General features: G+C 34.8%; 1 protein-coding gene across 1 annotated transcript in view; it reads right to left on the reverse strand.

The window, feature by feature from the left end:
* The window catches only part of LOC123831049 (beta-casein-like), an 80,817-nt gene extending 55,200 nt beyond the window's left edge, over nucleotides 1-25,617 (reverse strand). The window contains exons 1-3 of the mRNA XM_045857697.1: nucleotides 25,567-25,617; nucleotides 24,721-24,747; nucleotides 21,678-22,196 (exon numbers count right to left, since the gene is read on the reverse strand). Coding sequence (XP_045713653.1) covers nucleotides 21,678-22,196; nucleotides 24,721-24,747; nucleotides 25,567-25,617 — 597 coding nt within the window. The remainder of the gene's footprint in view (nucleotides 1-21,677; nucleotides 22,197-24,720; nucleotides 24,748-25,566) is intronic.
* Nucleotides 25,618-25,876: the final 259 nt, after the last annotated feature.

Genomic DNA, 25,876 nt, shown 5'->3' on the forward strand with positions numbered 1-25,876 from the left:
AACTGATGTGGGCATCACATTTATAATCATAAGCACTAATGATGTGTTAATATCTCTGGTTACATTAATTTCTCTTTTAACATTTTCTTAATTTTATATATTTATATGCAAGATTTGATTCTCAGATTCTATTTATATTTAGGCACCTCAAAATTTCTACAGGTATACTCCCTTAATCAAGGCATGTTAGAGATTTGATACAGTTTTATTTTCAAGAAACCATTTGGAAAGTTACTAAATGTCTTTGTCAAAACATTCTTTTGGTCTTCTGTGATCCTCTCACCTGTAAGATGAGTTTTTCAGTAATACAAGACAGGTACTGCCCCACATTTTATTGATTTTGTATTATTTCTGAGGCTTTGATATTTTAAGGCAATCAAGTTACTATGAAAGGTATGCTGCCAAAAGAATTCTGGTTATTTTGAATAGTGAGGCCAATTCTGTACCAGTCATGGAGCCCTACAACCACTACTAGTGAACCATTCATTTAGGGAATCTTGTAAAGATTGTTGAGATTGCTCTATATGTCTTAGAAGAAATTGTCTCTAGGTAATACAGTGGGCTAAAGTAGTGTCAGTTCCCAAGTCTCTAACATGAAAAGTAATTTAAATAGGTTGCCTCTTCTGTCCTTGAAGTTTTAAAAGGTAATTCTGATTCTCCTTTTCTTTCCAGAGAGAGCCTACAATGAATCAGGTAAATCTGTGTGTGCATGCATGTGAGTATGTGCATGCATGTATGTATCTGTGTTTTAATACTGCTCCAAAATAGCAGTAATTTTTGAGGGGGGAGCTATTGTATTAGTTGCATGCTGTGCTAGTGCTGTGCTGATATTTCTTAGCTGTTGCCAAGTATTGGGCTCTGCAGTGCTAATTAAAATGCTGCTGTGAAAGATCAAATCTAAGTTGCCAAAAGAAAATGAAAGAAGAATTCTTGCCTATCCCTGAGAAAAGATAGTTTCAGGTCAACTTTTGAAATGAGACCATCCAAACTGTCTACTCTATTGTCCAAATTTGACCTTTTATTATTCTGTAGTACTGTGTAGTGGAAATAATCTGAGTTTTAAATTGAAGCCTGACAACTTCTAATCATATGACCTTAAGCAATTTGTGTATTATCTTTGAGCTATGCTTTCTAATTTGTGAAAAATTAATATGTACCTATCAATTTATTTTCTCCCCATACTTCCATATCCTGATTTTTGCAATACTTTTTTGTGTATTTTTTTAAAGTTTTTTTATTTATTTATTTTTAGAGAGGGAAGGGAGGGAGGGAGAGAGAGAGAAACATCACTGTGTGGTTGCTGGGGGTTATGGCCTGCAACCCAGGAATGTACCCTGGCTGGGAATCGAACCTGGGACACTTTGGTTCCCAGCCCGCACTCAATCCACTGAGCTATGCCAGCCAGGGCGTGTATTTATTTTTAAAGGCAGTGACTGTGCATTCAATTCTGTGGCTTTTGTCCAATGATAGTTCCACTCATATATGACTCAATAATTTTTTTTAAATCATTAATGAAGTCCATGACATTTTCTTTGTAAGAATGTAGCTAGAGAAAGAAATTTTTCCTTAAGATATAAAACACTGAACTTATTGACTTTATTATAATGGTTCTTCACTGTGCAGCAGATTTTACTCTTGATTTCATTTGAAATTTTCTAATTACTCATTGGCCAGGTAAGAGGAAAATGAAGGCAATTATGCTTTTCATTTGAGTTCCAAATAGTACATGGCCTCAACTTTCACGTAATTATTAAATAAGAGGATGGTAACTGTATACATATTTTTTCTTAGTGACAGTGTTTGGTAGTAATAATATATGCTATCATGCTATTCAGCTAGACTTAAGTCACAAAACTAATATTTTCCCTTCTTTATTGAGGAACAGGCCTACATCTACATTGAGGTAAGTTCATTTTATTACACTTATTTTGTTATCTAATGATTTAATAAAAAGAAAACATCAGATATCATATTACTTTTATTTAGCATTTATATGGTCAGATCACTACAGCAAATCTTGAAGTGCTTTTATTATTTTTCTAATTTCAGCAGAGTATGTATATCTTTCACATATAGAGAATTATGTTAATATATAGAAACAAGTAAATGTTAGGTAAACAGAGGTACCTTTTCCAAAATTTCAAAAAGAAAAATAATATTTTGGCTCCAAAATCCTAGTGTTTAGAAGAAGCACTGGGCTAGGAATCAGGGAATTATTTTCTCCCTGTTTCTAGCATTTCCGAAAGCCAGCTGTTTTGACCCTGGGTGAGGGACCCTTCTTTGAATTCAGTATCTTCAAGGAAAATTAAATTATAAAGCCAAATGACAAAAATTATTCTTTCTAGTCTATATGCCCATGAGTTTATACATTATGTAATAATTTAATTAAATTCACACTACTGCTTTTTTTCTGGTGGGGGGCAGGGCTTTGGTAATTGGACCTGTGTTAGTAATGCAGATTCCTGGAGTTCAATACCAAAAAGTGACCTAAAAGAACTGCTTTACAAATTGCTCTTCAAGGAACCCTAAAAAACTCTTTCTGAACATGTCTTTATTATAATCCACCCTACCGAAGAGTTTGAATTCTCATTTTTCCGCCCAGAGTAATCATGTCACGTGGTGTGTCAGAAATAAATTAAATGATTCATTTTTAAAGATTCAAAGGAGCTATTGCTGATGCACTGCTGAATTTCAATTGTCTTTTCCTCTAGCCTTTCCAACAGCCCGATGCCTACCCTTATGATGCTTGGTATTATCCCCCACACGTCATGCAGTATAGTCCTTACACGCCATTCTTCGGCATCACTCAACCCATCGTCTCTGAGGACATTGAATAAGCTGACATTACCCCAGAATGGTGGTAAGTTTATCTAAATTATTGCGTATTAATGTTTTACTAGAAGAAATTAAAGAAAATCACTTACAGAGCATACCATAAAAACAGATTTAGAATAAACATAACAAATCAATGCTAGTGTCTCATATTAGAATTTTCTGAAATGGAATTTGGTAGTACTTCCTGACATCCATGGCTAATATTAATCCATCATGCAGGAACATGTGGAAGAATTTTCTGAAATGGAATTTGGTAGTACTTCCTGACATCCATGGCTAATATTAATCCATCATGCAGGAACATGTGGACCATATATTCTATAAATAAAATTTATTGTGAAAGAGAAAGGGAAACACTTCTTCTCAATTAAAAATATAAATGGTTCTGATATATAATTCAACTTTCTGGTCCTTGCACTTGTACTGATCTTTAAATGCTTTCTTTGTGGTTCTAACAGTGACATACATAAAAATGGAGTGTGGGAAATAGAGCAAAATATTTTAGCATGTAGAAATCCTAAATTCAAATCCTGGCCTTTTTTTACTTGTAATAATATAATGATGTTTACGTTTTATAACACTGAAGGTGAGTAAATATAATAATCTTTGTTAAGTATATTATTGGGAAAATAGAAACAATATGTAGTAGTGAATTTTTCTTGATTAAGTAAAATTTTTTTCTTGACTGCCTTTATCACATTATTTTAATAATTTTTATACTTTCAGAAAAATTAAGTAAATTTTCAAAATTTCTACAATTCTGGAAATTACCTAACCATTGATCCTATTTTCTTACGAGAAAGAAGTGCAAATATTATCATAGACTGTAAAATTTTTGCTCTGTTTTGTTTTCTGAAGTCTAGCTACTTGTGAACACATTAGCACTTAGAAAATAATTAAATTGGCTTACACATTTGCAAATTTTTATTTCATATTCTTATTATATTTAAATAACCACTTAAAATTACTTAATTTTAACTAATAAAATTTAAAATATGGAAACTCCTGTACAAGTACAGGAATGTGGATGTTACTTATTTTCCATGAAGATGTGACTTTGAGATTTGATGAACCCAACTGTGGGTTCTGTTTGTGATCACTACAATAAAATCCTTAGCTAGTCACAAAGTGAAACCAGGGGTTTGTCTGTCAAGGCAAATAGACTAAAATGCCTACATATTTGTTTTAATCACCTGCATCTCCTTCACCGGATCTTCTACTTGTTTATGTTAGTGTTTTCCTATCCAATGGTGAAGACTGCCTTTTGGACAGATCAAAATAAAGAAATGATAAAACTTGGAACTATTATGTGTGGAAGCTTTTTCTCCCAATTACCATAGTGTAAAATAAAAATACTTACCTAGCAAAAAAGTCTTTAAAACTGAAAAATCAGGAACAGTGGATAGTTAACAGAAAAAGCAGAGATATAACATTGTGAACGCCATCTTGAGACAAAGAGAAAATGACTATTAAATATATCATATAATAGTGTCTCTTCCCTCAAAATATGTACTATAACTAACCACATATTTTTTTTTGTTTACAGATGTGACTGAAATTTCATTCTCTAAACTTTTCCTGTCTGCTATATAAAACCTCCCGACCAAAAGGCTTTGACTGTTATTTTAGAATAGGACACTTCCAAATGGAGGATAATTTTTCTTCTTGAGTTCTGTACTGTATATTAGATAATGTTGCATTATTTTTCTTAAGCTAAACTTTCACAAAAATTAACTGTCTAAATTCCAGTTCTATCATGCCAGCATGAAGGCCACTGAAACAGAGGGTATTTAAAGTCTCCACTAAGTTTCTGCTATAGAAATTTTGTTTAAAGAGTCTTTGAATTGCTTCTTCTGTAAGTGCCATCATTTCAAGTAATTGTGTGCAATGACTAAGATCTTTTCTTTTTAATAAATTACATTTTAAGGCATAATCCACAATTTCTGTCATTATTCCATTTCGCAGTGCTTATATAATCCTTTAAAAAGTCTTTATATATGTAACATTTTGTTTTCATTAAATTATTTATGATACTTTCAAATACATGTTAATGATAAAATGTCAAAATGTCATTTATGCCTGATGCTGGAAAATTATAAACTGTGCCCAAGATCTTGCATTTGAAGTCAGCTATTCATAGAATATTTTCTATAAGAAAGAGAGAATATTTCCCAGGGAGAAAGAAAAGTGCGGCAGTTGTGCATGCACTGAAAATTTGAACAACCTGATGATGCAATTTACTTATGTCATCAGGTCCTGCTTGGGACCAATCCACTTGATTATTTATACCTGGGTTTACAGCTAGGTAAATTATATAACTATCATTTAAATGGTCGTCTCAGAACACAGGCTCATGTAGTAACTATGGTAGGCTGTTTATTGTCCTCCAGAGCAAAGCAAAGAGCTATGTTTCAAATAGTTCCTTGTTCTTATAGTTTCAAAGTCTCAAATGAGAGTTACTTTTCAACCCAAACTTTCATGATTCTTTAAGAACTATTGTATATTCCAGGCCATAACGAACAATTGACAAGACTTTCTGTACTATAGCCTAAACCATCTAATTGGTCATCAGTTGTTCAATATCCTACCAAATATACATATATACAATATGCGTAATACACAAACATGAATTTTTGCCTTTAAAATAAAAGAAACTCATGTAACAATAGGTCTTCTGCTTTCTCTCAGTGTTAAGTAGTACAAGGTGAAACAATTTGTTTTTGCAAACTATAGAAGGTTTCTCAACATGCTCAGATGACTAGATCTGCAGAAATTTAATGAAGATGCAGGGCCCTGTGTCTTCATAAAATAGCTTCAGTCATCATGTTATTTCCCAAGGCATCAAGGGTACTTGATACTGCGAGCTTTATGAATCCTATATAAATAAAGTTATCAATTAAATGGATGCATGATGAACCAGAGGATAAGTTAGTCATGTTTCCAGTAAACTGAACTGTGATGCAAGACTAGAGTAGACCTGTCCTTAAAACTGTCCCATGAGATTATGAGGTGGAATCTCTAATTTATAAGATGAAAGCAAACTAATCTTGGTATTTTTTCTACCTCTTTTAAGTCTGAATAAAGAAAGAGGCATTTATCAAATTGGTAGCTGTAGAGCAAGCATTACAAGTTTTTCTGATACATACCTCATTTAAAACACCTCCTGTTACAGGTACTACTGCCTCATTGAATATTTAGTAATCCATTGTTATTCTCCAAGAAGCTATTGCAAAAGCCAAACTGGGAAACAGTATAATGATGTAATTCACTGATCTTGCATCTTTGGGTCTTTAATAGTCACTGAAAATTCCCCAGCTTTGCAAAATTATAGGAGACAGGTTTTTACTTAGTATTTTTGACTTCCTTACTATATCATGGAGGGAATATGGAGATTTGACCAGTTTCTAAGTATATCCATTTAAATATACATGCTGAACTAAAACCTACCGTGAATGGTTTTAGATTATCACTAGGCTTAAAAGGAGACAAACTCTAATTGCAACACCAATTATTATTTAACTAAAAATATCTCAGTATGAATAACAGGTCATCATGACACTCTCCACTCCAAGTAACAAGTAGTAAGACAGTAGTAGATCCAAGTAATGGATCACAGAGTCTGTAAAAAGATCAGATAAATTCCTTCTCTAGGTAAATGCTCCAAAAGGCAAGGCCAGGGTTGGTAATATGATGTTATGGTAGAATCCCTACAACAGAGTTTAAACTTTCTCTCCATACAAAGCATCTGGATTTATAAATGGATTTTTATTCAGAAACTGAGGTGGAGTGGGTCGTCACTCTTTCTCTCTGGTAGTCTATATCAAAGCTAAGTCCTGGTTATAGTGAAGCAAAAGTAAGGAGAAGGAAATTAAGGCAACTATTTTCTACAGAAAACAAAGAAATCATGATTTCATCATAAAAAAGAGACAAAGAGTTTCAGTAGCATTTATGAGTTGGGGGTTCTCTAAATATTCCATATCTTCCCATGTATGTTTATTTTTCCCAGTAATTGGGACTTTCCTAAATTCTAGGAGATCTGTGAAATTTCTGAATTTGTGTCATTTTAATTGCTTTAGATTAAATGTTGTGCTACCCCTAATTCATAGATTAAATACTTGATGGCATTCAGAAGAGGAGGTCTTTGGAGACAATTCAGTTATAAATGTGGAGCTCTCATGAGTGGGACTTTTGTCCTTATAGGAAAAGACATGAGAGACATATCTCTCCTCCCCCCTCTCTATCTCTCTGTCTCTCTGCTATGTTAGGATATAGCAAGGAGACTGCCATGTTCCTATCTGCAAGACAGAAAAAGAGCCTGCACCAGACATAGAAACTGTTCACACCTTGATCTTAGATTCCCAGCTAACGGAACTGTGATAAATAGATATTTTTAAAGTCAAAGAAGTTATTATGGAAGCCTCAACCAAGACATTAATTGTATAATTAAAAAAACTCAATCTTGGGGTTTTTCCCAAAAAGTAAAATTAGTATCATAAAAATGTGCACTTAAAATGTATGTAATTTTATTAACCAATATTACCCCAATAAATTTAATTTAGAAAGTGAAGACTTATGACCATAAGCAATGAAAAGATCCACTAGGATAGAATAATAACATACAAGAATTGATTCTATTTTAAGGAATCTCATGGTGCCAAGTGACATAAGTACACCTTATATAAGGTGTGCAAATAAGAAAAGAAAGTAATAGTTTGTGTAATTAAGCATTCCAAGAATAAATAAAGCACAGTTGGATAAAGGAACTTAAAGGTGGCTAATAAATCCTTGGTTCATGTTCACCATCACTCCTCTTTGGACTAACTTAATTTGGAGTTAATAGAAAAGCTTGCCCAGATCTCAGGGCTTATGGTCATTCGGGACCTAGTCCCAGAGGAAGTGACTGCAGGGCAGCTTCCTTGAGTGTCGGTGCATCAACGGAAGAATGCTAATCGGCTGTGCTTGGATTACTTTGGATAAGAGATTGTGGAAACGATATTCCTGGACTGTAACAAGCACCCAATTCTTTATCCAAGTCATTAAACTTTTCTCACTACATATTAAGATATATCAAATAATTATAGAAGATCAAAATTAAATCTTGTTCATTTCCTCCTCATGTCTGTGATAAATCTGTTCCGTCAGTGTAAACTGAGTCCTCCGAATCCTTTCAGCAATCAAAAACTTAAGGCAATGATTGTGTAACTAACACAAGCTGCACAGACCTGCACCTCTGAGTAATACACAGAGAAGAGAAGGAAACAGCCATTAAAAGGCAAGTTTTCTCCCATACCCCGCATCTCATTTTTCAAATTTCACCCCAATAAGGCTAAATTCATGCAGCTCACAATAGTATTATCCAGCCACGCCACAGCTACTGAGGAAACCAGGTCCTATGTGCTAATATTGAATGTCATTGAAATCCAAAAACAAAGAGGTTATTCTGCATTGGTGAAGCTCCTCACACAGGGAAGCAAAAGCAGGTGGGCAAGACACTGGAGAAAAAACACATGATTTTAAATTTAATGTACATTTAATTTTTTAAAGCCACAAGCATGCACTCAGGAAAATTCACATATCAAAATGAATCATTACAAAGCATCCATCATCCAGGTTAATGGAAAGAAATATCACTAGCACCTAAAGGTAGTCTCACATTCACTATCAAGACCTATCTCCCCTCAGATAACTACTAGTCTAACTGATTGCACTAGAAATTATTTTTTAATTATGTCCCATTATAGTTGCCCCAGTTTTCTCCCATTGCTCTTCCCTTCCCCACACACCTCCAGCTCCCACAGTCAATTCTCACCCTGTTATTCCCACTTTATTATCCATGGAAGATATATATATATAGAGATAGATAGATAGATACACACACACACATACATATATGTGTGTGTGTATACATACACATACACACACACACACACACACATATATATATATATAAATATTCCTTGACTAGACCCTTCCCCTTCTTTTGCCCCTTATCCACTTCCCCCTTTCCCTCTGGTTGCTGTCAGCCTGTTCCTTGCTTCCATGGTTCTATTTTGCTCATTTGTGTGTTTTGTTCATTAGGTTGCACTTATAGGTGAGATCATATGGTATTTGTCTTTCACTGCCTGGCTTATTTTATTTAGCATAATGCTCTTCATTTCCATCCATACTATCACAAGGAGTAGGAGTTCCTTCTTTCTTTGTGCTGCATAGTATTCCATTGTGTAAATGTACCATAGTTTTTTAATCTACTCTTTTACTGATGGGCACTCAGGCTATTTTCACCACTTGGCTATTGTAAATAATGCTGTTTTGAACATTGTGGTGTATAGGCTCTTTTGAATTGGTGCTCCTGATTCTTGGGATATAATCCCAGCAGTGGAATCACTGGATCAAAAGGCAGTTCCTTTTTTAATTTTTTGAGGAAATTCTATACCGTTTTCCACAGTGGCTGCACCAGTCTGCATTCCCACCAATAGTCCAACAAAGTTCTCTTTTTTCTACATTCCCACCAGCACTTGTTTGTTGATTTGTTAATGATGGTCATTCTGACCTGAGTGAGGTGGGTATCGCATTGTGATTGTAATTTGCATCTCTCTGATAGCTAGTGATGTTAAGCATCTTTTCACATGTCTATGGGCCCTTTATATGTCCTCCTTGGAGAAGTGTCTCTTCAGGGCCTTTGCTGATTCTTTAATTGGATTGTTGGTCTTCCTGATGTTGATTTGAATGAGTTCTTTATGTATCTTGGAGGTCAAACCCAAGTCCAAGGTATCATTGGCAAAAAGGTTTTCATACCACTGGATCCCTTTTCATTTTGGTGATGTTTCTTTAGCCATGCAGAAGTTTTTAATTTGATGTAGAACCATTTGTTAATTCTTTCCTTTATTTCCTTTGCCCTAGAGGATATATCAGTGAAAATATGCTGCATGGGATATCTGAAATTTTACTGCCTATTTTTTCCTCTAGGACGTTTATGGTGTCACAGCTTATGTTTAAGCCTTTACCCATTTTAGTTCACTTTTGTGCATGGTGTAAGTTGGTGATCTAGTTTCATTTTTTTTCCATGTACCCTTCCACATGTCTTAACACCATTTGTTGAAGAGGCTATTTTTATTCCATTTTATGCTCCTGCTCCTTTTGTGGAGTATTAATTGACCTCAGAGACATGCATTTATTTCTGGGTTCTCTGTTGTGTTCCATTGATCTATGTATCTGTTCTTGTACCAGTACCAGATTGTTTTGACTGCAGTGGCCTTGTACATAGTTCGATAGCAGGTATTGTGATCCCCCCTACTTTGTTCTTTTTTCTCAACATTCCTGAGGCTATAGAGGGTTGTTTTTGGTTGAATATAAATTTTTAGAATATTTGTTCTAAATCTATGAAATATGTCATTGGTATTTTAATAGGGATTACACTGAATCTGTAGATTGCTTTGGGTAGTATGGACATTTTAAGGATCTTAACTCTTCCAATATATAAACATGGTAAAATCCTTCGTTTTATTTGTATCTTCCTTAATTTCTTTCTTCAGTGTTCTATAGTTTCTCAGTACAGATCTTTTACCTCCTGGGATAAGTTTATCCCTAGGTACTTTATTTTTCTTGTTGCTATATTAAATGGAATTTTGTCCAATGATATTTTATTGTTGTTGTACAAAAATGTCTTCAAATTCTGAATATTGCCTTTGTATTCTGCCATTTTCCAAAATTCACTTATTGGGTCGAGTAGTTTTGGGTGGAGCCTATCGGGTTTTCTATGTATACTACCATGTAATTTTCAAATAATGACAGATTTACTTCCTCCTATCCAATTTGGATGCTTTTTTTCCCCTTGTCTGATCACTGTGCATAGAACTTCCAATACTATATTGAATAAAAATGGTGAAAGTTGACATCCCTATGTTGTTCCTGATCTTAGGGGGAGAGCTTTTGGTTTTTGCTCATTGAATATGATGTTGGCTGTAGGTTTCTTGTATGTGACTTTTATTATGTTGAGGTATGTTCTCTCTATTCCTATTTTGCTGAAGGCTTTTATCATACTGGGTACTGTACTTTATCAAATGCTTTCTTCTGCATTTATTAGTACGACCATGTGATTTTTGCTTTTCCTTTTGTTTATGTAATATATTATGTTTATTGATTTGTGGATATTATACCATCCTTGCATCCCTAGGACGAATCTCACTTGATCATGCTGTATGATCTTATTAATGTATTGCTGGACCCAGTTTGCCATATTTTGTTGAGAATTTTAGCATCTATGTTTGATGTGGACACCGGCTTGCAGTGTCTGCAGTGTTATGGATAAGATATGAGATAAATTCACATGGACTACCCAGTTCTGTGTAGGAAAAGGGATGGTACAGCCACTCTCTCAAGAGGAGAATGCCCCAGTCCTTGCCTTGACAGGTTTTTATTGGCTTTCAATTTGCACAGGAATACAGGTAAAGTTCATTAATCATTGTCAGGCAGTAAGGATCAAACAATAGATAGCATACAAAGAACTATGAGGGCTTATTCTGAGTCAGGATCTGTTAGCTAAAGGGATACAAAACTTTGGGAAACAAACTGTAGGAGACCATTCTGCGTGATGTGGGCCTAACTCCCACTGGGAGGTGCACAGGACCTGCACCCATGGATAGGTTCTCCCATGGGGAATCAGGCCTGCAATGTACCTAGGCCATTTTGAGTCTTGTTCTTGCTAAAAAATTCCTTCACCCTGAATTGAGGACATTTACTGCAAAGTAACTTCCTAAAAACCATGCTAAACCTTCCAAGGATAAGTGTAACTGGTTCAACCACTTTTGCCTTTTCATTTGCAAATATCCCTCTTCTGTGATGTGATTAGCAGCATTGACTCCTTTGTTTTCTGTAAAAGGTAGCCACCTAAAGCGAACCTGTTCATAGTAAATGAGAACCATCATGTAATGTGCTGAGAAACCTAATAATGTCTGGTCACGGCAAGGGCCAAGGCTTTTGCTCCCCTTGAGAGAAAAGACATGCTGTCCATTTTCCTCCACCAGACTCAGTAGTCCGTGTGAATGTCTCATTTCATCCACTGCAGGTCTCATTTCAGACACTGTGGGCCGGTGTCTGCATCAAAAAACTCATTTCCTGCTCAGACCCTTATCATTTAATTGAGAACATTCTTAGCAAAGCAGGTTTCACAGGATTTTAGGTATTCTTTCTCAGGCCTGATCACCTGTCTTAGGTCATTCCCCCCTTGGGGAATCTTACCCGTCATTGGCTAACCGATCAAGCATTGGGGGCCAGTTATAGATGAAGTAAAAGGAGCAGAAGCTGCACTCCTGCCAGGGAGATAAGCTTTATTTCCTTAGTGGCTTATGGTCCAAAGGTTGCCCACTCAGCCTTAGCCATGTGGGAGTTACAGCTTCTGAAACCAGGCAGGGCTGTTCCTAACATATGTTCATCAGCAATATTGGCCCAAAGTTTTCTTTATTTGTTGTGTGTTTACCTGGTTTTGGAATTAGGATAAAACTGGCCTCATAAAAAGTGTTTGGTAGTCTTCTCTCTTCTTGAATTTTTTGGAATACTTTGAGAAGCATAGGGGTTAGCTCTTCCCTAAATGTTTGGTAATATTTACCTGTGAAGTTGTCCAAATCAGGGCTTTTGTGTGCCAGGAGTTGTTTTTTTACTACTGCTTCCAGTTCATTAGTTGTTATCAGTCTATTTAGGCTTTCTGTTTCTTCTTGATTCAGTCAGATTATATGTTTCTAGAAATTTTTCCATTTCACCCAGTTGTCAAGTTTCTTGGCATACAGTTGTTTGTAGTAATTTCTTCCAATCATTTGTATCTCTGTGGTATCTGTTATAATTACTCCTCTTTCATTTATAACTTTATTTGCTTGGGACCTCTCTTTTTTTCTTTATAAGTCCAGTTAAAGCCTTGTCAATTTTGTTTATCTTCAAAGAACTGGCTTCTGGATTTATTCTTTCAGTCTCTATGTCATTTAATTCTGCTCTGATCTTGATTATTTCCTTGCTTCAGTTCACTCTAGGCTTTGTTTTCTGTTGTCCATCTAGTTCTTGTAGATGCAGGGTTAGGTTGTTTGAGATTTTTCTATTGTTTTTAGGTAGGCCTGTATTGCTATGAACTTCTCTCTCAGGACTGCCTTCACTGTATCCCTTAGGCTTTGGGCTGTTGTGTGTTCATTTTCATTTGTTCCCAGAAACCTTTTGATTTCTTCTTTGATCTTGTTGTTAACCCATTTATTATTTATTATCATGTTATTTAGTCTCTATGAATTTGGATATTTTGAGGTTTTTCCTTGAGGTTGGCTTCGTTTCAAGCCACTGTGATCTGAGAAGATGCTTGACATGATTTCAATTTTCTTGAATTTCTTGAGACTTGTTTTATGTCCTACCACATGGTCTGTCTTTCAAAATGTTGCATGTGCATTTGAAAAGAGTATATATTTTGTCTCTTTGGGGTAAAAGTTTCTATATATCAATTACATCCACTTTATCTAGATATTATTCAATGCCTCAATATCCCTATTGATTATTTGCTTGGAAGATCTATCCCATTGTTGACAATGGGGTGTTATAAGCCCCTACTATGATTGTGTTGCTGTTGATATCTTTATTGAAGTCCTTCAGGATTTTCCTTATATTACTGAGTGTTCTTATGTTGGGTTCATATATGTTTGCAAGGGTTATGTATTCTTGATGGGTTATTCCCTTAAATATTATGAAGAGTCCTTCTTTGTCTATATTATAGCTTTTGTTTCAAAATCTATTTTGTTTGATATAAGTATTGCTACTCCAGCTTTTTTTTTCATGTCTGTTTGTTTAGAATATTTTTTTCCAGCCCTTCACTCTCAGTCAGTGAAGATCATTGTTCTGAGGTGGGTCTCTTGTAGACAGCATATGTGTGGGTCATATTTTCTTATCCATTCACCTACCCTATATCTTTTGATTGGAGCTTTTTAACCATTCATATTTATAGTTATTATTGATATGTACTTATTCCTTGTCATTTTCCCCCTTTGGAAAGACGTACCTGTGTTCCTCTCTCTATTTTTCTTCTTCTTACAGCAGTCCCTTTAGCATCTCTTGCATTGCTGTTTTAGCAGAGATATATTCCTTTAGCCATATTTTGTCTGAGAACATCCTTATTTTGCCTTCTTTTTAAATGAGAGTCTTTCTGGGTAGAGTAGTCTTGGTTGCAGGCCTTTGCTTTTCATTACTTGGCATATTTCTTGTCATTCCCTTCTGGCTTATAATGTTTCTGCTTAGTAATCAGCTGCTAGCCTTATCAGAGCTCCCTTCTATGTTACTGTCTGTTTCTTCCTTGCTGCCTTTAATATTCTCTCTTTGTCTTTAAGTTTTATCATTTTAATTATCATGTGTCTTAGAGTGTGCCTCTTTGGATTTATCTCAATTAGGACCCTCTGTGCTTTCTGGAGTTGCATGACTTTTTTTTTAATCAAGTTTGGGAAGTTTTCTCTCTTTAATTTTTCAAACAGGTTTTGTACCCCTTACTCCTCTTCTTCTCCTTCTGGCATTCCTATGATATGGATATTATTATGTTTCATGTTGTTCTTCAGCTCCTTTAAGCCTTCTTCTTTTTTTCGAGTATTTTTTATTTTTGTTACTATGTCTGGGAATTTTTTAATATCCTGTTCTGCAGCTCTCTGATTTGATTCCATCCTCTGCTTCATCTAACTTGCTTTTAATTCATTAACTGTGTTATTCAATTCAGACATTATGTTCTTCATTTCTTCCTAGCTCTTATTTATAGTTTCTATAACCTTTTTCTTACTGTTGTCTTTCTCAATAAGTTCCTTGTATCTTCCCTGGAGTTCTTTGTAGTTCTCGCTGAGCTCATTGATCATCCTTATAACACTTATTTTAAACTCAATGTCTCATAGTTTGCTTGCCTCTATTTCATTTAGCACTCTTTCTAGGGATTCCTCCTTTCCTTTTGGTTGGTAGTTGTTTCTTTGTCTCTCCATTTTAGATGACACTTCTTGTTTATTTCTGATATTAGATTGATCTGCTTTGACTCCATGGCTTCATGGTGTGAACTTCTGCGGTAGCAGAACTGTGGGATTCAGTGGTGCCATCTCCTTGATTTCCTGAACTTGATGCTCTTGGGATGCCCTTTATGTTGTTTAGGTTAGCCCTTCAGTCATAATTGGGTTTTGATTATTGTTGGGTCATCCTTTGGTTATTCCATCACTCTGTCTGCTTACTGAGAGTCATTCAATCCACCAGTCTTGTATATGCTGTACAGATGCTTCCAAAAGAATATCAAACTTCCCAGGAAACAAAACCACACTGGCAAAATTAATTTCCAACCACAATCATACTACCAAAAACAAATCAGTTTTCCTTTCTTAATATAAGAAAGGAAAAACAAATATGAGATGACTACTATAAGAAAAATGCTTTTAACAAGGTGGAAGGAAGAGCAGAAATAAGAGTAAGTAATAAGGACAAGGTGAAGAAAGAAAGTAAAATTACATTGTAAATTAAAAAAAGAAGGAAGGAGACAGAATAGATTAAAAGAAGGGAAGTGTGCAGTATTATGTTAAAACAGATTTAAAAGAAAAAATATATTATGTGACAGGAAAAAAAAGAAGAGAGGAAGAAAAAAATAAGAACTAAATTTGAGAAAAGGACCCACCACAGCACTATCAATAACAAATGAGCAAAGATTAATATAGGTGGGATGAGAATAAGATGGGAAAAAGAATGAAAGAAAAGCTTATTAAGAGATGTCTAGAGGAAAAAGAAGTGATTTTGAGATGAAAGAGAGAGAAAGAATACTAAGAGTAAATGAAAACTAGGCTAAAAGAGGGAAAGATTAAAATTTAAAACAATAAAAAGGCAGAAGGAAGGCAAAATGGAGTTGAACTAGGGAATTGTAAAATTTGTGGTTTAAAATACAAAATAATGAGGATCTAGAAATAAAATTGAAGAAATGCAACAACAACCAGCATATCCATAACCAATGAGCAAAGACTGATAAAAGTGGGGAGAGAATAAGAGTATTTTAAGAATGTGAAAAAGAATGTGAGATAACTAATGACAAAAATGGTTTTGAGAGGTTGAAGAGGGGAAAATAGTAAGAGTGTGGAATGGAAACAAGACATAGCAAGAGAGAAAATAGAATTTAAAACAAAAATAAGAAAAGGAAATAAGAAGGTAAAATGTAGTAAGGGAAGGGAGGAGCAAAATATGAGATTTGAAATAAACTATAATACAAACAAACTTGAAGGATAAAAAAAGGAATGTTAAAAAGCTATGCAGGAGAGAGAATAATTCAGATCGTGCAGAAGACCACAGTGGAATTTGTCTCAGTAGTACTTAGTGTTTATCACTATTTTCTCTTTCTGGATCTGCTCCTGGTGACATCAGATCATGTCCCAGTCTGGCCATAGTCAGCCTGTTCAAGACTACTAGTGATCCACAGTCTGTACCTATTTCCTTCAGTTATTAATCTAGTCAATCTGTAATCAGCAGCAAGCTTAAGTTACCACAGGGTGGGGCAGAGTAATTCCTGTGGGCAGGGCTATTGCTTCCCCTCAGGTTGATGCCACTTGGAAGAGACTGCTTTGCCTGAGCAAGATGGCTCCTACATCATGAGGTATGACTCAGCACAGGGATTCTGGTGGCTGTTCCCTCAGTTCTTTCCCCAATGTCACCATCCTCAAACTTTCTAAAGTGGCTCAAGTCTGCTCTGCTCCCCCTTTGCTGAAGCCTAGGGTAAGTGGCTGAAAACGAAATTTTATGTTATTAACCCTTTAAGAGGTTTTCTGTGGCTCTAGCTGTCTCTCCATGGCAGACAGAAACCCTGCCACTTTTCACAGCTTGATGTTATCTGGATTTCTTTCTAGCTCTGGTGCTATAGACTGGGAAGCTCAGGCTGGGATTTAGTCCCCACACTTCTCAGGGGGAAACTTCTGATCACTGGTGTTGGGAACCGCCCTGACTGGTATCAGAGGCTGAAATCCCCGCCTAGCTAAGGCTAAGGGAACGCCCTTGGAACCGTGAGCCAGCAAGGAGACAAAAGCTTATCTTCCTGGCAGGAATGCTGCTTCTGCTGCTTTATTCATAACTGAACCCCCAAAAAGCTTGGTCGGTTAGCCAAAGACGGGTAAGATTCCCCACGGGGGAACGACCTAAGCCAGGCACAATCACTTTTGGGAGGCCCCCCAAAAGAAGGACTTGGGGGGCTGCAGCAAAAGGGGGTGATGGACCCTCGCTCCTCGGCTTTGACAAAGTCTGAGTTCTCAGCGTCTGGAAGAAAATCTCCTTATCTCTTGGTTGCCTTAGTTCCCTTGCTCCACCTAAGCCTGAAACAATGACAGGGTGGTACAGCTCGGTACTGAGAAGTGCGGATTTCCCGGGGTGATCAGGCCTAAGAAAGAACATGTAAATTACTGTGAAACCTCCTTTGTTTAGAATGCTCTCAGTTGAATGAGAAGGGTCTTAGGAGGAAGTTAGTTTGTTCCTCAGTCTTACAGCTCTTTGACCCCCAACTCAATAGACCGGCAGAGTTCTTTGTTTTCTATAGTTCCTTACTTCCCCTAATGAATACTGTACTTTACCTGAATTATTATGCAAAATGAGCCTAATAAAAGCAGGTACAGAAGGTAAATCAGCGGGCTCCCCACTAGGGGGGGTGGCCATTTCGTCCCTACTTCCCCACAGAAACTAGTTTGTCTCTGTGCATGTTTTTTCTCGCGTGTTTATCGTCGAGCCATCCACAGCATTCCGTGGTCACTGCTGGCCGGTGACCCACGCGCAACACACTGGTATTTACCTCTGTCCTTTCAGCTACCACCAGTGGGAGCCCAGCCAGCCTGCTCACATCTCCTCTACACTCCATACAGTCACACTGTGGTGAAACAGTGTCTTCTGTCTGTCCATGGTTATAAGACTTCTCTCTAGCTATCATTTCATGGTTATTCCAGATGATTTCTCCACATTTTAGTTGTCATTCCAGATTGGTCTTGGGAGGAGGTTTGTGTAGCCCCCACATACTCCTGCCATCTTTGACTGAAAAATTATTTTTTTATAGATTCTAGTAGCATCTATTTATTGGGTTGAAAACTGTTAAATTTTATGTCTAGTTACTGTACTCCATAGTAGTTATATTGAATCCATCCAAGTTGGTTTCATTCACATCAACCATAGTATAATATTCCATTCCATTATATATCACAATTTATTTATACAAAATACTATTGATTCACATTAGTGTTGATTTAGTTTAAGATCTTCAGAATATTATCACTAATAACATCAGATACATCTGTTTAGTACATTATATATATTATTTCTGTTTGCTACATAGTTGAGTGAAACTCTGAGTCATGAGATATGCAAATGCTTATCTTTGACAGAGAGTCAGTCTCTGTCAATTGGAAACCAATGTCAATTGGTTTCCAAGGTGCTTGTGCCAGTTTACATTTACATCAGCATTGTTTAGCATTTCTTTCTTTCTTTCTCTCTTTCTTTCTCTCTCTCTTTCTTTCTTTCTTTTTGCCATAATCTTGGTATGGCAATTATTTTTCCATTTTAATCATTATGATAGTTGTTTCATGATATTATATGATAGCTTTAATTTGCATTTTTCTGAGGACTAATGATGTTGAGTAACTTTTCATGTGTTTATTGGTGATTAAGATATCCTCTTTTGGTGAAATGCCTATTCAAGTCTATTACCAACATAGTATTGTATCAGTTGCCTTTCTTACTGATATACGCTTAATTAAATTTAAGCAAGTTAGAAACTGGATCTGGTTGAAGAGTTATGCTTGGCTAAGCCTGGTTTGAGATATTAGGTAATCAGGTATGAAGGACAAGAAGGCAAGTAGAATATATGAGTTTGGAGATGAGGATAGAAATAAGTTTGAGGATATACATTTAGGTGCTCATAGACTATTGATGGACTTAAATCCATTGAACTAAACAATATCAGCTAGAGTAAGGCTAACTCCTAGGGTACTCCAACTCTAAAAGTCTTGGAAAGGGACATGGCAGAAGGATGCTGCAAAGAATTGGCTAGTGAGTTACGAGAGAAACCAAAATTTTAACAGATTCAGGATTTCCAATGAAGAGAAGTGTATTTCAAACTGGAAGGGATGATCAACTCTATAAAATAGCACTAGACAAAAGGTAACATAAACACAATTTAGAAAGGTGAAAGTTGTTGGTGATATTGTAAAAATAAGTGGTTTCAGTAGAAACAAAAGCTTCATGGGAGCAGGTTGATGAGAGAATAACATGTGAGGCAATTGAAGAAGCTGTAAGGATACTTCCATGATAATTGCCATAGAGTAACCTGAAGAACTGGGAGAGATTTGGAGTCTACCATTAAAGATGAAAATTTTTTCATTAAAGATGGAAGATAGGATAGCATAAGTTTGGTTTGCACTTGATCCTGACTTAAGGAAATCATTGAGGATAGGAAAGGTGGAATAATTCTTAGAGATGAATCACTGTGTAAATTTAGGTGGATGAAATTGAGTATATAGTGCAGGAGTCAGTAGAGGGATAATTCAACATAATGCAACAATTACTCCACAGTTAGAGATGGTGAATGTCAGAGCTTCCTGTAAATTTTCTGTTATTGGGAATTACTGGCTAAAACCATACAACTAAGTTCTTGCAGCTCTAAGTCAGTAATGTGAATCAACAGGGACCACTTATCATGCACTGTGCAGTGCACTAATCACACTAAAACTTGAATAAAACTCTATGGATTGGCTGTATGCACTTGTGGAAACTGAAGCTTCAAAAAAAAATCCAATAACTTTCAAAGCACCACTTCACTACTGTGTTGAAAAGCTGTAAATCAGATTTCACATTTGAAACTTTTTTCTAAGGTGACTGTAAAATCTGACATCTGATGCTGAGTACTTTTGAGGGTGAAAGGCACAGAAGTAATGGTTTAACTGGGACTGTGTGTATAAATCAAGACTTTCTAGGGCAAACACAGCATATGATTATCATTTCCCTCTACTTTTTGATATCTTTTAATATTCAATTCAAAGCATTCCATTTAATTTCAATTCTTCCATGACTATTTTTAACCACAGTAATAAACTAAAATTAGCATTAAAGAGTCTAATTAGGTTTTAAAAATTAAAATGAAGACAGGAAAACTTTAATATGCATAAAGGATGAATTTATTGAAATGACTGGTTAGGAAATATTAATAATAAGCACAATTACAGAAATTATTTTTATACATATATTTGATAAGTTTGTGGGACTTCCAATTCAAAATCAATATTTTGTGGTACTTTTGAATTAAAATTTTGAAAATAGATGTTATGAGTAGAACTCTAATTAAAATAAATGTCATATAATATATAAAATAAAAAAATACATATTCAATTTTTCCATGTAGAATAATTTAAAATGGTTAACTTTGATAGCATGATACAAATATTAAAAAGATGCCATACTTCCAGTTGCAGTCAATTCTATAGAATAGAGAACAAATATAGAATTAGTTATGTTATATGATAAAACCATATATCTTTCTCCATTTGTAATTTTGGTGTGACTCATGCACTAGAGAAATTTTATTACAAATTCACCATATTCCCTTTCATGCAAATAAAAGTCCCCAAAGACCAAATAGCATATCAGTTGGAGTTGTTTTAGAGAAATATGTAGTCTACCATGATCACTAAAAATTTGTATCTAAAGAATCTCTCTCACTTTTTATCCTTACCATGGGACTAATTAATTTTATTATGATCCATGAATTAAAAAACAATTAAATTTTTTGGAACCTAACATTTGGAGCCAAAGATAGAAATTAGAATGCAAGTTGACTTTTAAAAAGAGCTCAAACATATTTGCAAAATAGAAAAACTGCCTTCAATTTTTTTCTAGAAAATGATGATAATCATTAAAATAAAAAATAAAATAAAATAAAAAAGAAAATGATAATAATCAAGGATTAGGACATAGACACTTGTAAACAAATCATTTAAATTTGTCAGTAACACATAACTGAAATTAAAAAAGATTTGAAATAAAAAAATATATCATTTAATGTGAGTACATAATAGCCAACTATTTACATGTCCCTGACATATTGATAATTAAGAAATAAGTTCATGTATTGGTGGACTCTCTCATTATTTTGTGTTTATTCAGGCTAATGAAATGCTGAAATATATTAAGTATAATATATAGTCTAATATTTAGTCTAATCTCCAAACTCCCAAAACTTACCAAAGTGAGAGACAAACATTAACTTTGAAATCATTTAAACCTTAAAAATAAATAAAATAAATAAAAAATAAATCAATATGTAATTCACTTTTTGCCAGGAACACTTCTAAAAATTCTATGAGCAATGAAATAAGAATCTAAATTGTTTACCCTCCTATTTACATATGTCAGAAACAAGTGTGAATTAATGCATTTGGAGACTAGTTGCACATAAGGAAAACTTAAAAACTGTAGAAAATAATAAAACTTTTTTTATTTCACACCCAGCTTACCAAATTTAATTCTGTTTTTAGTACATTTTAATTTTCTTTATCTATATTCTCAACTGATTGGTTACATCAGAATCTCTGAAATAATTTCTTTCCAATGCTCAGTATCTTCTACACAGAAAATCAGAACAATTGTATCTAAATCCTAGACATTAGAATTTTAGGGGGGAATGTTTCCTAAGTTATTCAACTGTGTAACTAGTGTTGAGAAACCCTTATCTAAGCTACTTGCATCTTGGATCCATTCATTATTGATTTATCCTTTTATTCTGGATTTCTCACTTCTAATATCATATACAATACACATCATGAATTAAACAGTAGAGATATAAAATTAGGACTTACTTGTTGTAAGTTGTAGATTGTAGCAATAGGTTCAGTCACAGGGTAAAACACCTGAGTAGGCTCAAGCAGAGGCTTTTGGTTGAGCGTATCTCTCTGCCAGTAAGGGATCACTTGCTGGGAAAGAGGCAGGGCTTTGGGCTGAGAAAGGGACAGGAGGGCCTGAGTAGGAAGCATGGGAGTCTGAATAAGAGGCTGGGGCACCTGGTGCATCAAGGGCTGGAGCAGAGGCAGAGAAAGCTGTGGGAGATTTTGGATTTGGCGTTGAAAAAATGGCACTACTGGAGATTTAAGAAATGGCATCATGTGGCGATTAGGAAAGATGGTTGCCTTAGAATTGGAACCTTGAATCACTTCAGGCTGAAGGACAGGCAGCACCATAGCAGGCTGAGCAAGAGGCAGGACATTTTGTGGAAGGACAGTGTAGGGGATGGGCTCAGCAAAAGGATAGACAAGAGCCTGTGGCTGGATAGGGGACTGGATTTTCTCCTGGTGTTTATCCTGGAGAGAAAGAGACAGAATCTTTGAGTCCATGATTCAGTTATCATTCCCATTCTTGATGATTTAAACTCCTCTCTTTTGAACCACCATAACTGACTAAAAGGAAAGTAAGAAAATCTTTTATTGAGACTGGCTAAGACATTATTTGGGGTTGCATTAACACTAATGAGTTAAATTCTCATTGAGGGATTTCTCATTAACCTTCTTTTACAGGTGAACACAGATCAAACTGAAATCAATGTTTGGGGATTTCAGACTTGTTTCTCCTTTTCCAAGTTGCCTTCAATAGCTGTGGCCAGCTGTACAGTTTGGTATTGAGAGGGCATGGGGTTTTCAACATAATGTGAGGATAATTGACCAAATTGTTTTCATAAAGAAAATTTATTTTAAAAATAATTAGAGAAATGACTTCAAGTTTGCTTTTATGTGTTTTAATGAAAAGTAAATCTTAATTTGTGGTTTAATTGAAGGATTTACTCTACACCAGCTAACTTCCAGCAATACTTCCCTTGGTAGATGGTAGTTATCATAAGTCTTTAAAAGAGACATCAATTTTTAAATTTATTTTGATTTAGAAAAATATTTGTTTTAAGTTCCAAACAAACCCACTGCTCTGTTAGAACAAGAGACTGAAATATTACAGTTAGATCAATATGTTATTACATGTGTCATTTAATGAAATAAATAATTTTATGTAGTCTAAGAAAATATTTTTCAGTGAGCTCTGCTAATAAATAACTGTGATAAAGTCACATTATTGTGTACTCAATTGTCTTACACTTTACTTCTCTCATCTGTGTAATGGAAATCCTTTTATTAACTGCATGTGTTAATATTGTTAATATAAAACATAAATGTTTAATGTAAATCATTGAATATGTATTGTGTCATAGCATCAACCATAGTGGCTTATGAGTATTTTCAGTTTACACACGAAGAATTTGAAGTACAGAGAAACTTGGGGCCAAAGTTACAGAGCTAATCAATAATCAAATTAAAATTTGTGCCATATTGCCTTCTTATTTTTTTCATCAGCTTTTCTATCTGGAGAATAAGGGGAACCTAGTTCCCAATGTGGAAATATATCTACTAGTGTGCATTTATGCCACTAGAAAACTGAGCAAATCAATAATTAGTATTTATTCTATATTTTGCAAGTCAATTATACATTTTAAAATGCATCCATGTCCTAAAAATACATTGACTTAAAGTTTCATTTCTTGTATTTGCATGTGTTTTCTTACCATACTTTGGAGTGAACGTGCACATATGAGTATTTCATATGTTATATATTTGATAAAAAATTTAGATATATTCTTCTCATGTTCAAATTACCTCTTTTTCCTGCTGTTTGTCATGTTCAAACTTCTTAGGTTTTTGCTAAAAAAACAAATCATATAAAATTGTTATCATTTATAAAAATTAAATGGAGGAAATTTTGAAAATATTTACATTTAAACATGAGGGTTTTACCTCGTTGACCTGTGCAATGAAATCCTTCAGAAAAATAAAAATAAAATTAGGTTAAGTTTTTATGAACAATTTTTATTTGACAATATAAATCAGAAAATGAAGGCATGACTTATCATTAACTTAATGATAAGTTAAGGTGGACACTATGCTTGGTAACATCAAAAACACAGGATAATACTGAAACTTGTATGTTTCACTGCTTTGTATAAGCCTGCTGTAGCAGAGATGGACAGATACAATCAAGAACAGAAAATTAATGAACATAGTACAATAAGAAGAATTTAATGAGTGCTAATTTTCTATATCACTATATACCCTTCATATTACAACAAATAATGTATAATACCTCATCTGATTCTAAAAGAATTCTATATTAATAATAAATTATAATAACCATAGATATATTCTCTTCATCATTCTTAATGTCTTTATGTTTAGGCTTCAAATGAACTATAAGAAATAATTACTTTCCCTAAGGATCTGAAAACCTTTGTGAAGAGGTAAAGTATACACATGATGGACTTAACAGGTAATGACAGACCCTTAAAAGTGATTCAAGTATAAATATCTACTTGACTCTCACAGGCAGATTTACAACTAAGTCTCACTGCTTATTCAGTAAAGTAAGTACTGTAATTACAAAAGTATGTCCATTTGCAAGTCTGCCCACCTCCCATATTACTATTCTTTCTTATGGGCAACCTCTTTTCAGTTTATAGCATAGCTCTTAGTCAATGTCTGATTCACAGAAGGCGACCAATAAATGTCAAAATGGTGAATTTTGTCACCATGGAGAGAGCTCAAGGCAGATAAAAAGACTGCACATTTCATGTAAAGAAGGTGTTGGGGCACAGTGACACAATTTTAAGTAGAAAGCTAGTTTAGGAAGTGCTTGAACAGTGAAAGCTGTATTCATTCTGCCCTTAAAGATACATACTGGAAATTTACATCAGAATTGATATGTCATAACTAGGTGCATTGGATAAAGCCCAACAATAACCCTGTAGAAAGAGAATACAGTGTTTTACTGTTCCAAACATGGAAAATTGCCTCAGAATGAACACTATCTTACCTCACTGCTTGAAAGTCTTTGTACAGTCTGTAAAGGAAAAAAATCAGAACTGGATTATTGGAGAATGTTATTATTATATGGTTGAAAAATTTTTCCTGAATAAAAAAATCTTACCTCAGTGGTTATGCTGAGTTCTTCCTTCTGTAAGTAAAAGACTCCATTTAGTTTCCTTAGCTAACTCATCTTTCCTATTTACTTTTTATTTTCTTCATGAAGTGATATTCCCTTCACAAATTTAAGAAATATAAAATGTAGTGCACCTTTTGAAGCCTTGAAAGGTAATTGCTTTTATGTCTTTTACATTTGGTAACTCTAATGGTATATTTTTATTTTACCTTAAGAAAGAACATATTTGATGGGTAACAGAGAGGGAGGTATTTTAATATGTATCAAACACTTTTTACTATGATTACACATATGTTTATAGTTTTAATTATTGCTTGATACTTCATCCTCTGGATATCTTTGGATAGACACAGTTGGATTTGGCCTAATGCCCCAGGGTAAGAGGTGCATGAATTTCATCACTGGATATGGTATATTTATATAGGTTGTACATGCATGCCATTATACTTGTGCAGTATCATTCTTTTTAATGTTTATTGCTTTTCTTGTCCCATGCCCATTTGCTTATTTGGTTTTTCTTTGGGGACTGGTAGCATTTTACCCAGATTTCTGGCCCCATTAGACAGTATTGAAATAGTGAATATATGTGATTATCTTAAAAGTATAAAAAAAAATCTGCTAAAAGTCTGCATTATTTGTACATTTAAAATATTGGTGATGTGGTTCTCTTCCTGTGGGAAGACATTTCATGTTCATTTAGCTATTTAGAGATGTTCTTACCTCCATTGCAAGGGCAAGGGCCACCAGGCAGGCAAGGATGAGGACCCTCATGGTGCTCAAGGCCTGTGAGAGGGAAAAAAGCACTATGGCTGTCAATGTGATATATTCCCTTAATTACATAGGCTTATCTCTCTTTGAAAAAAACAAAGTGACTATACTTTAGAAAAATTACTAATAGAAGTTGTATTATATAACCAAAGTCAAAAACTTCTATGGCTCCTTAGGCTTCCTTATCAACTTTTATACTTCAATGAAAGCCATTCAGAGTTTTCAGATCTCAGCTCTACCCCACCTCACTCTTCTTTTATCT

The sequence above is a fragment of the Phyllostomus hastatus genome, unplaced genomic scaffold, assembly GCF_019186645.2.
Source record: "Phyllostomus hastatus isolate PE091 unplaced genomic scaffold, TTU_PhHast_1.1 phas_scaffold_1674, whole genome shotgun sequence".
NCBI lineage: Eukaryota > Metazoa > Chordata > Mammalia > Chiroptera > Phyllostomidae > Phyllostomus > Phyllostomus hastatus.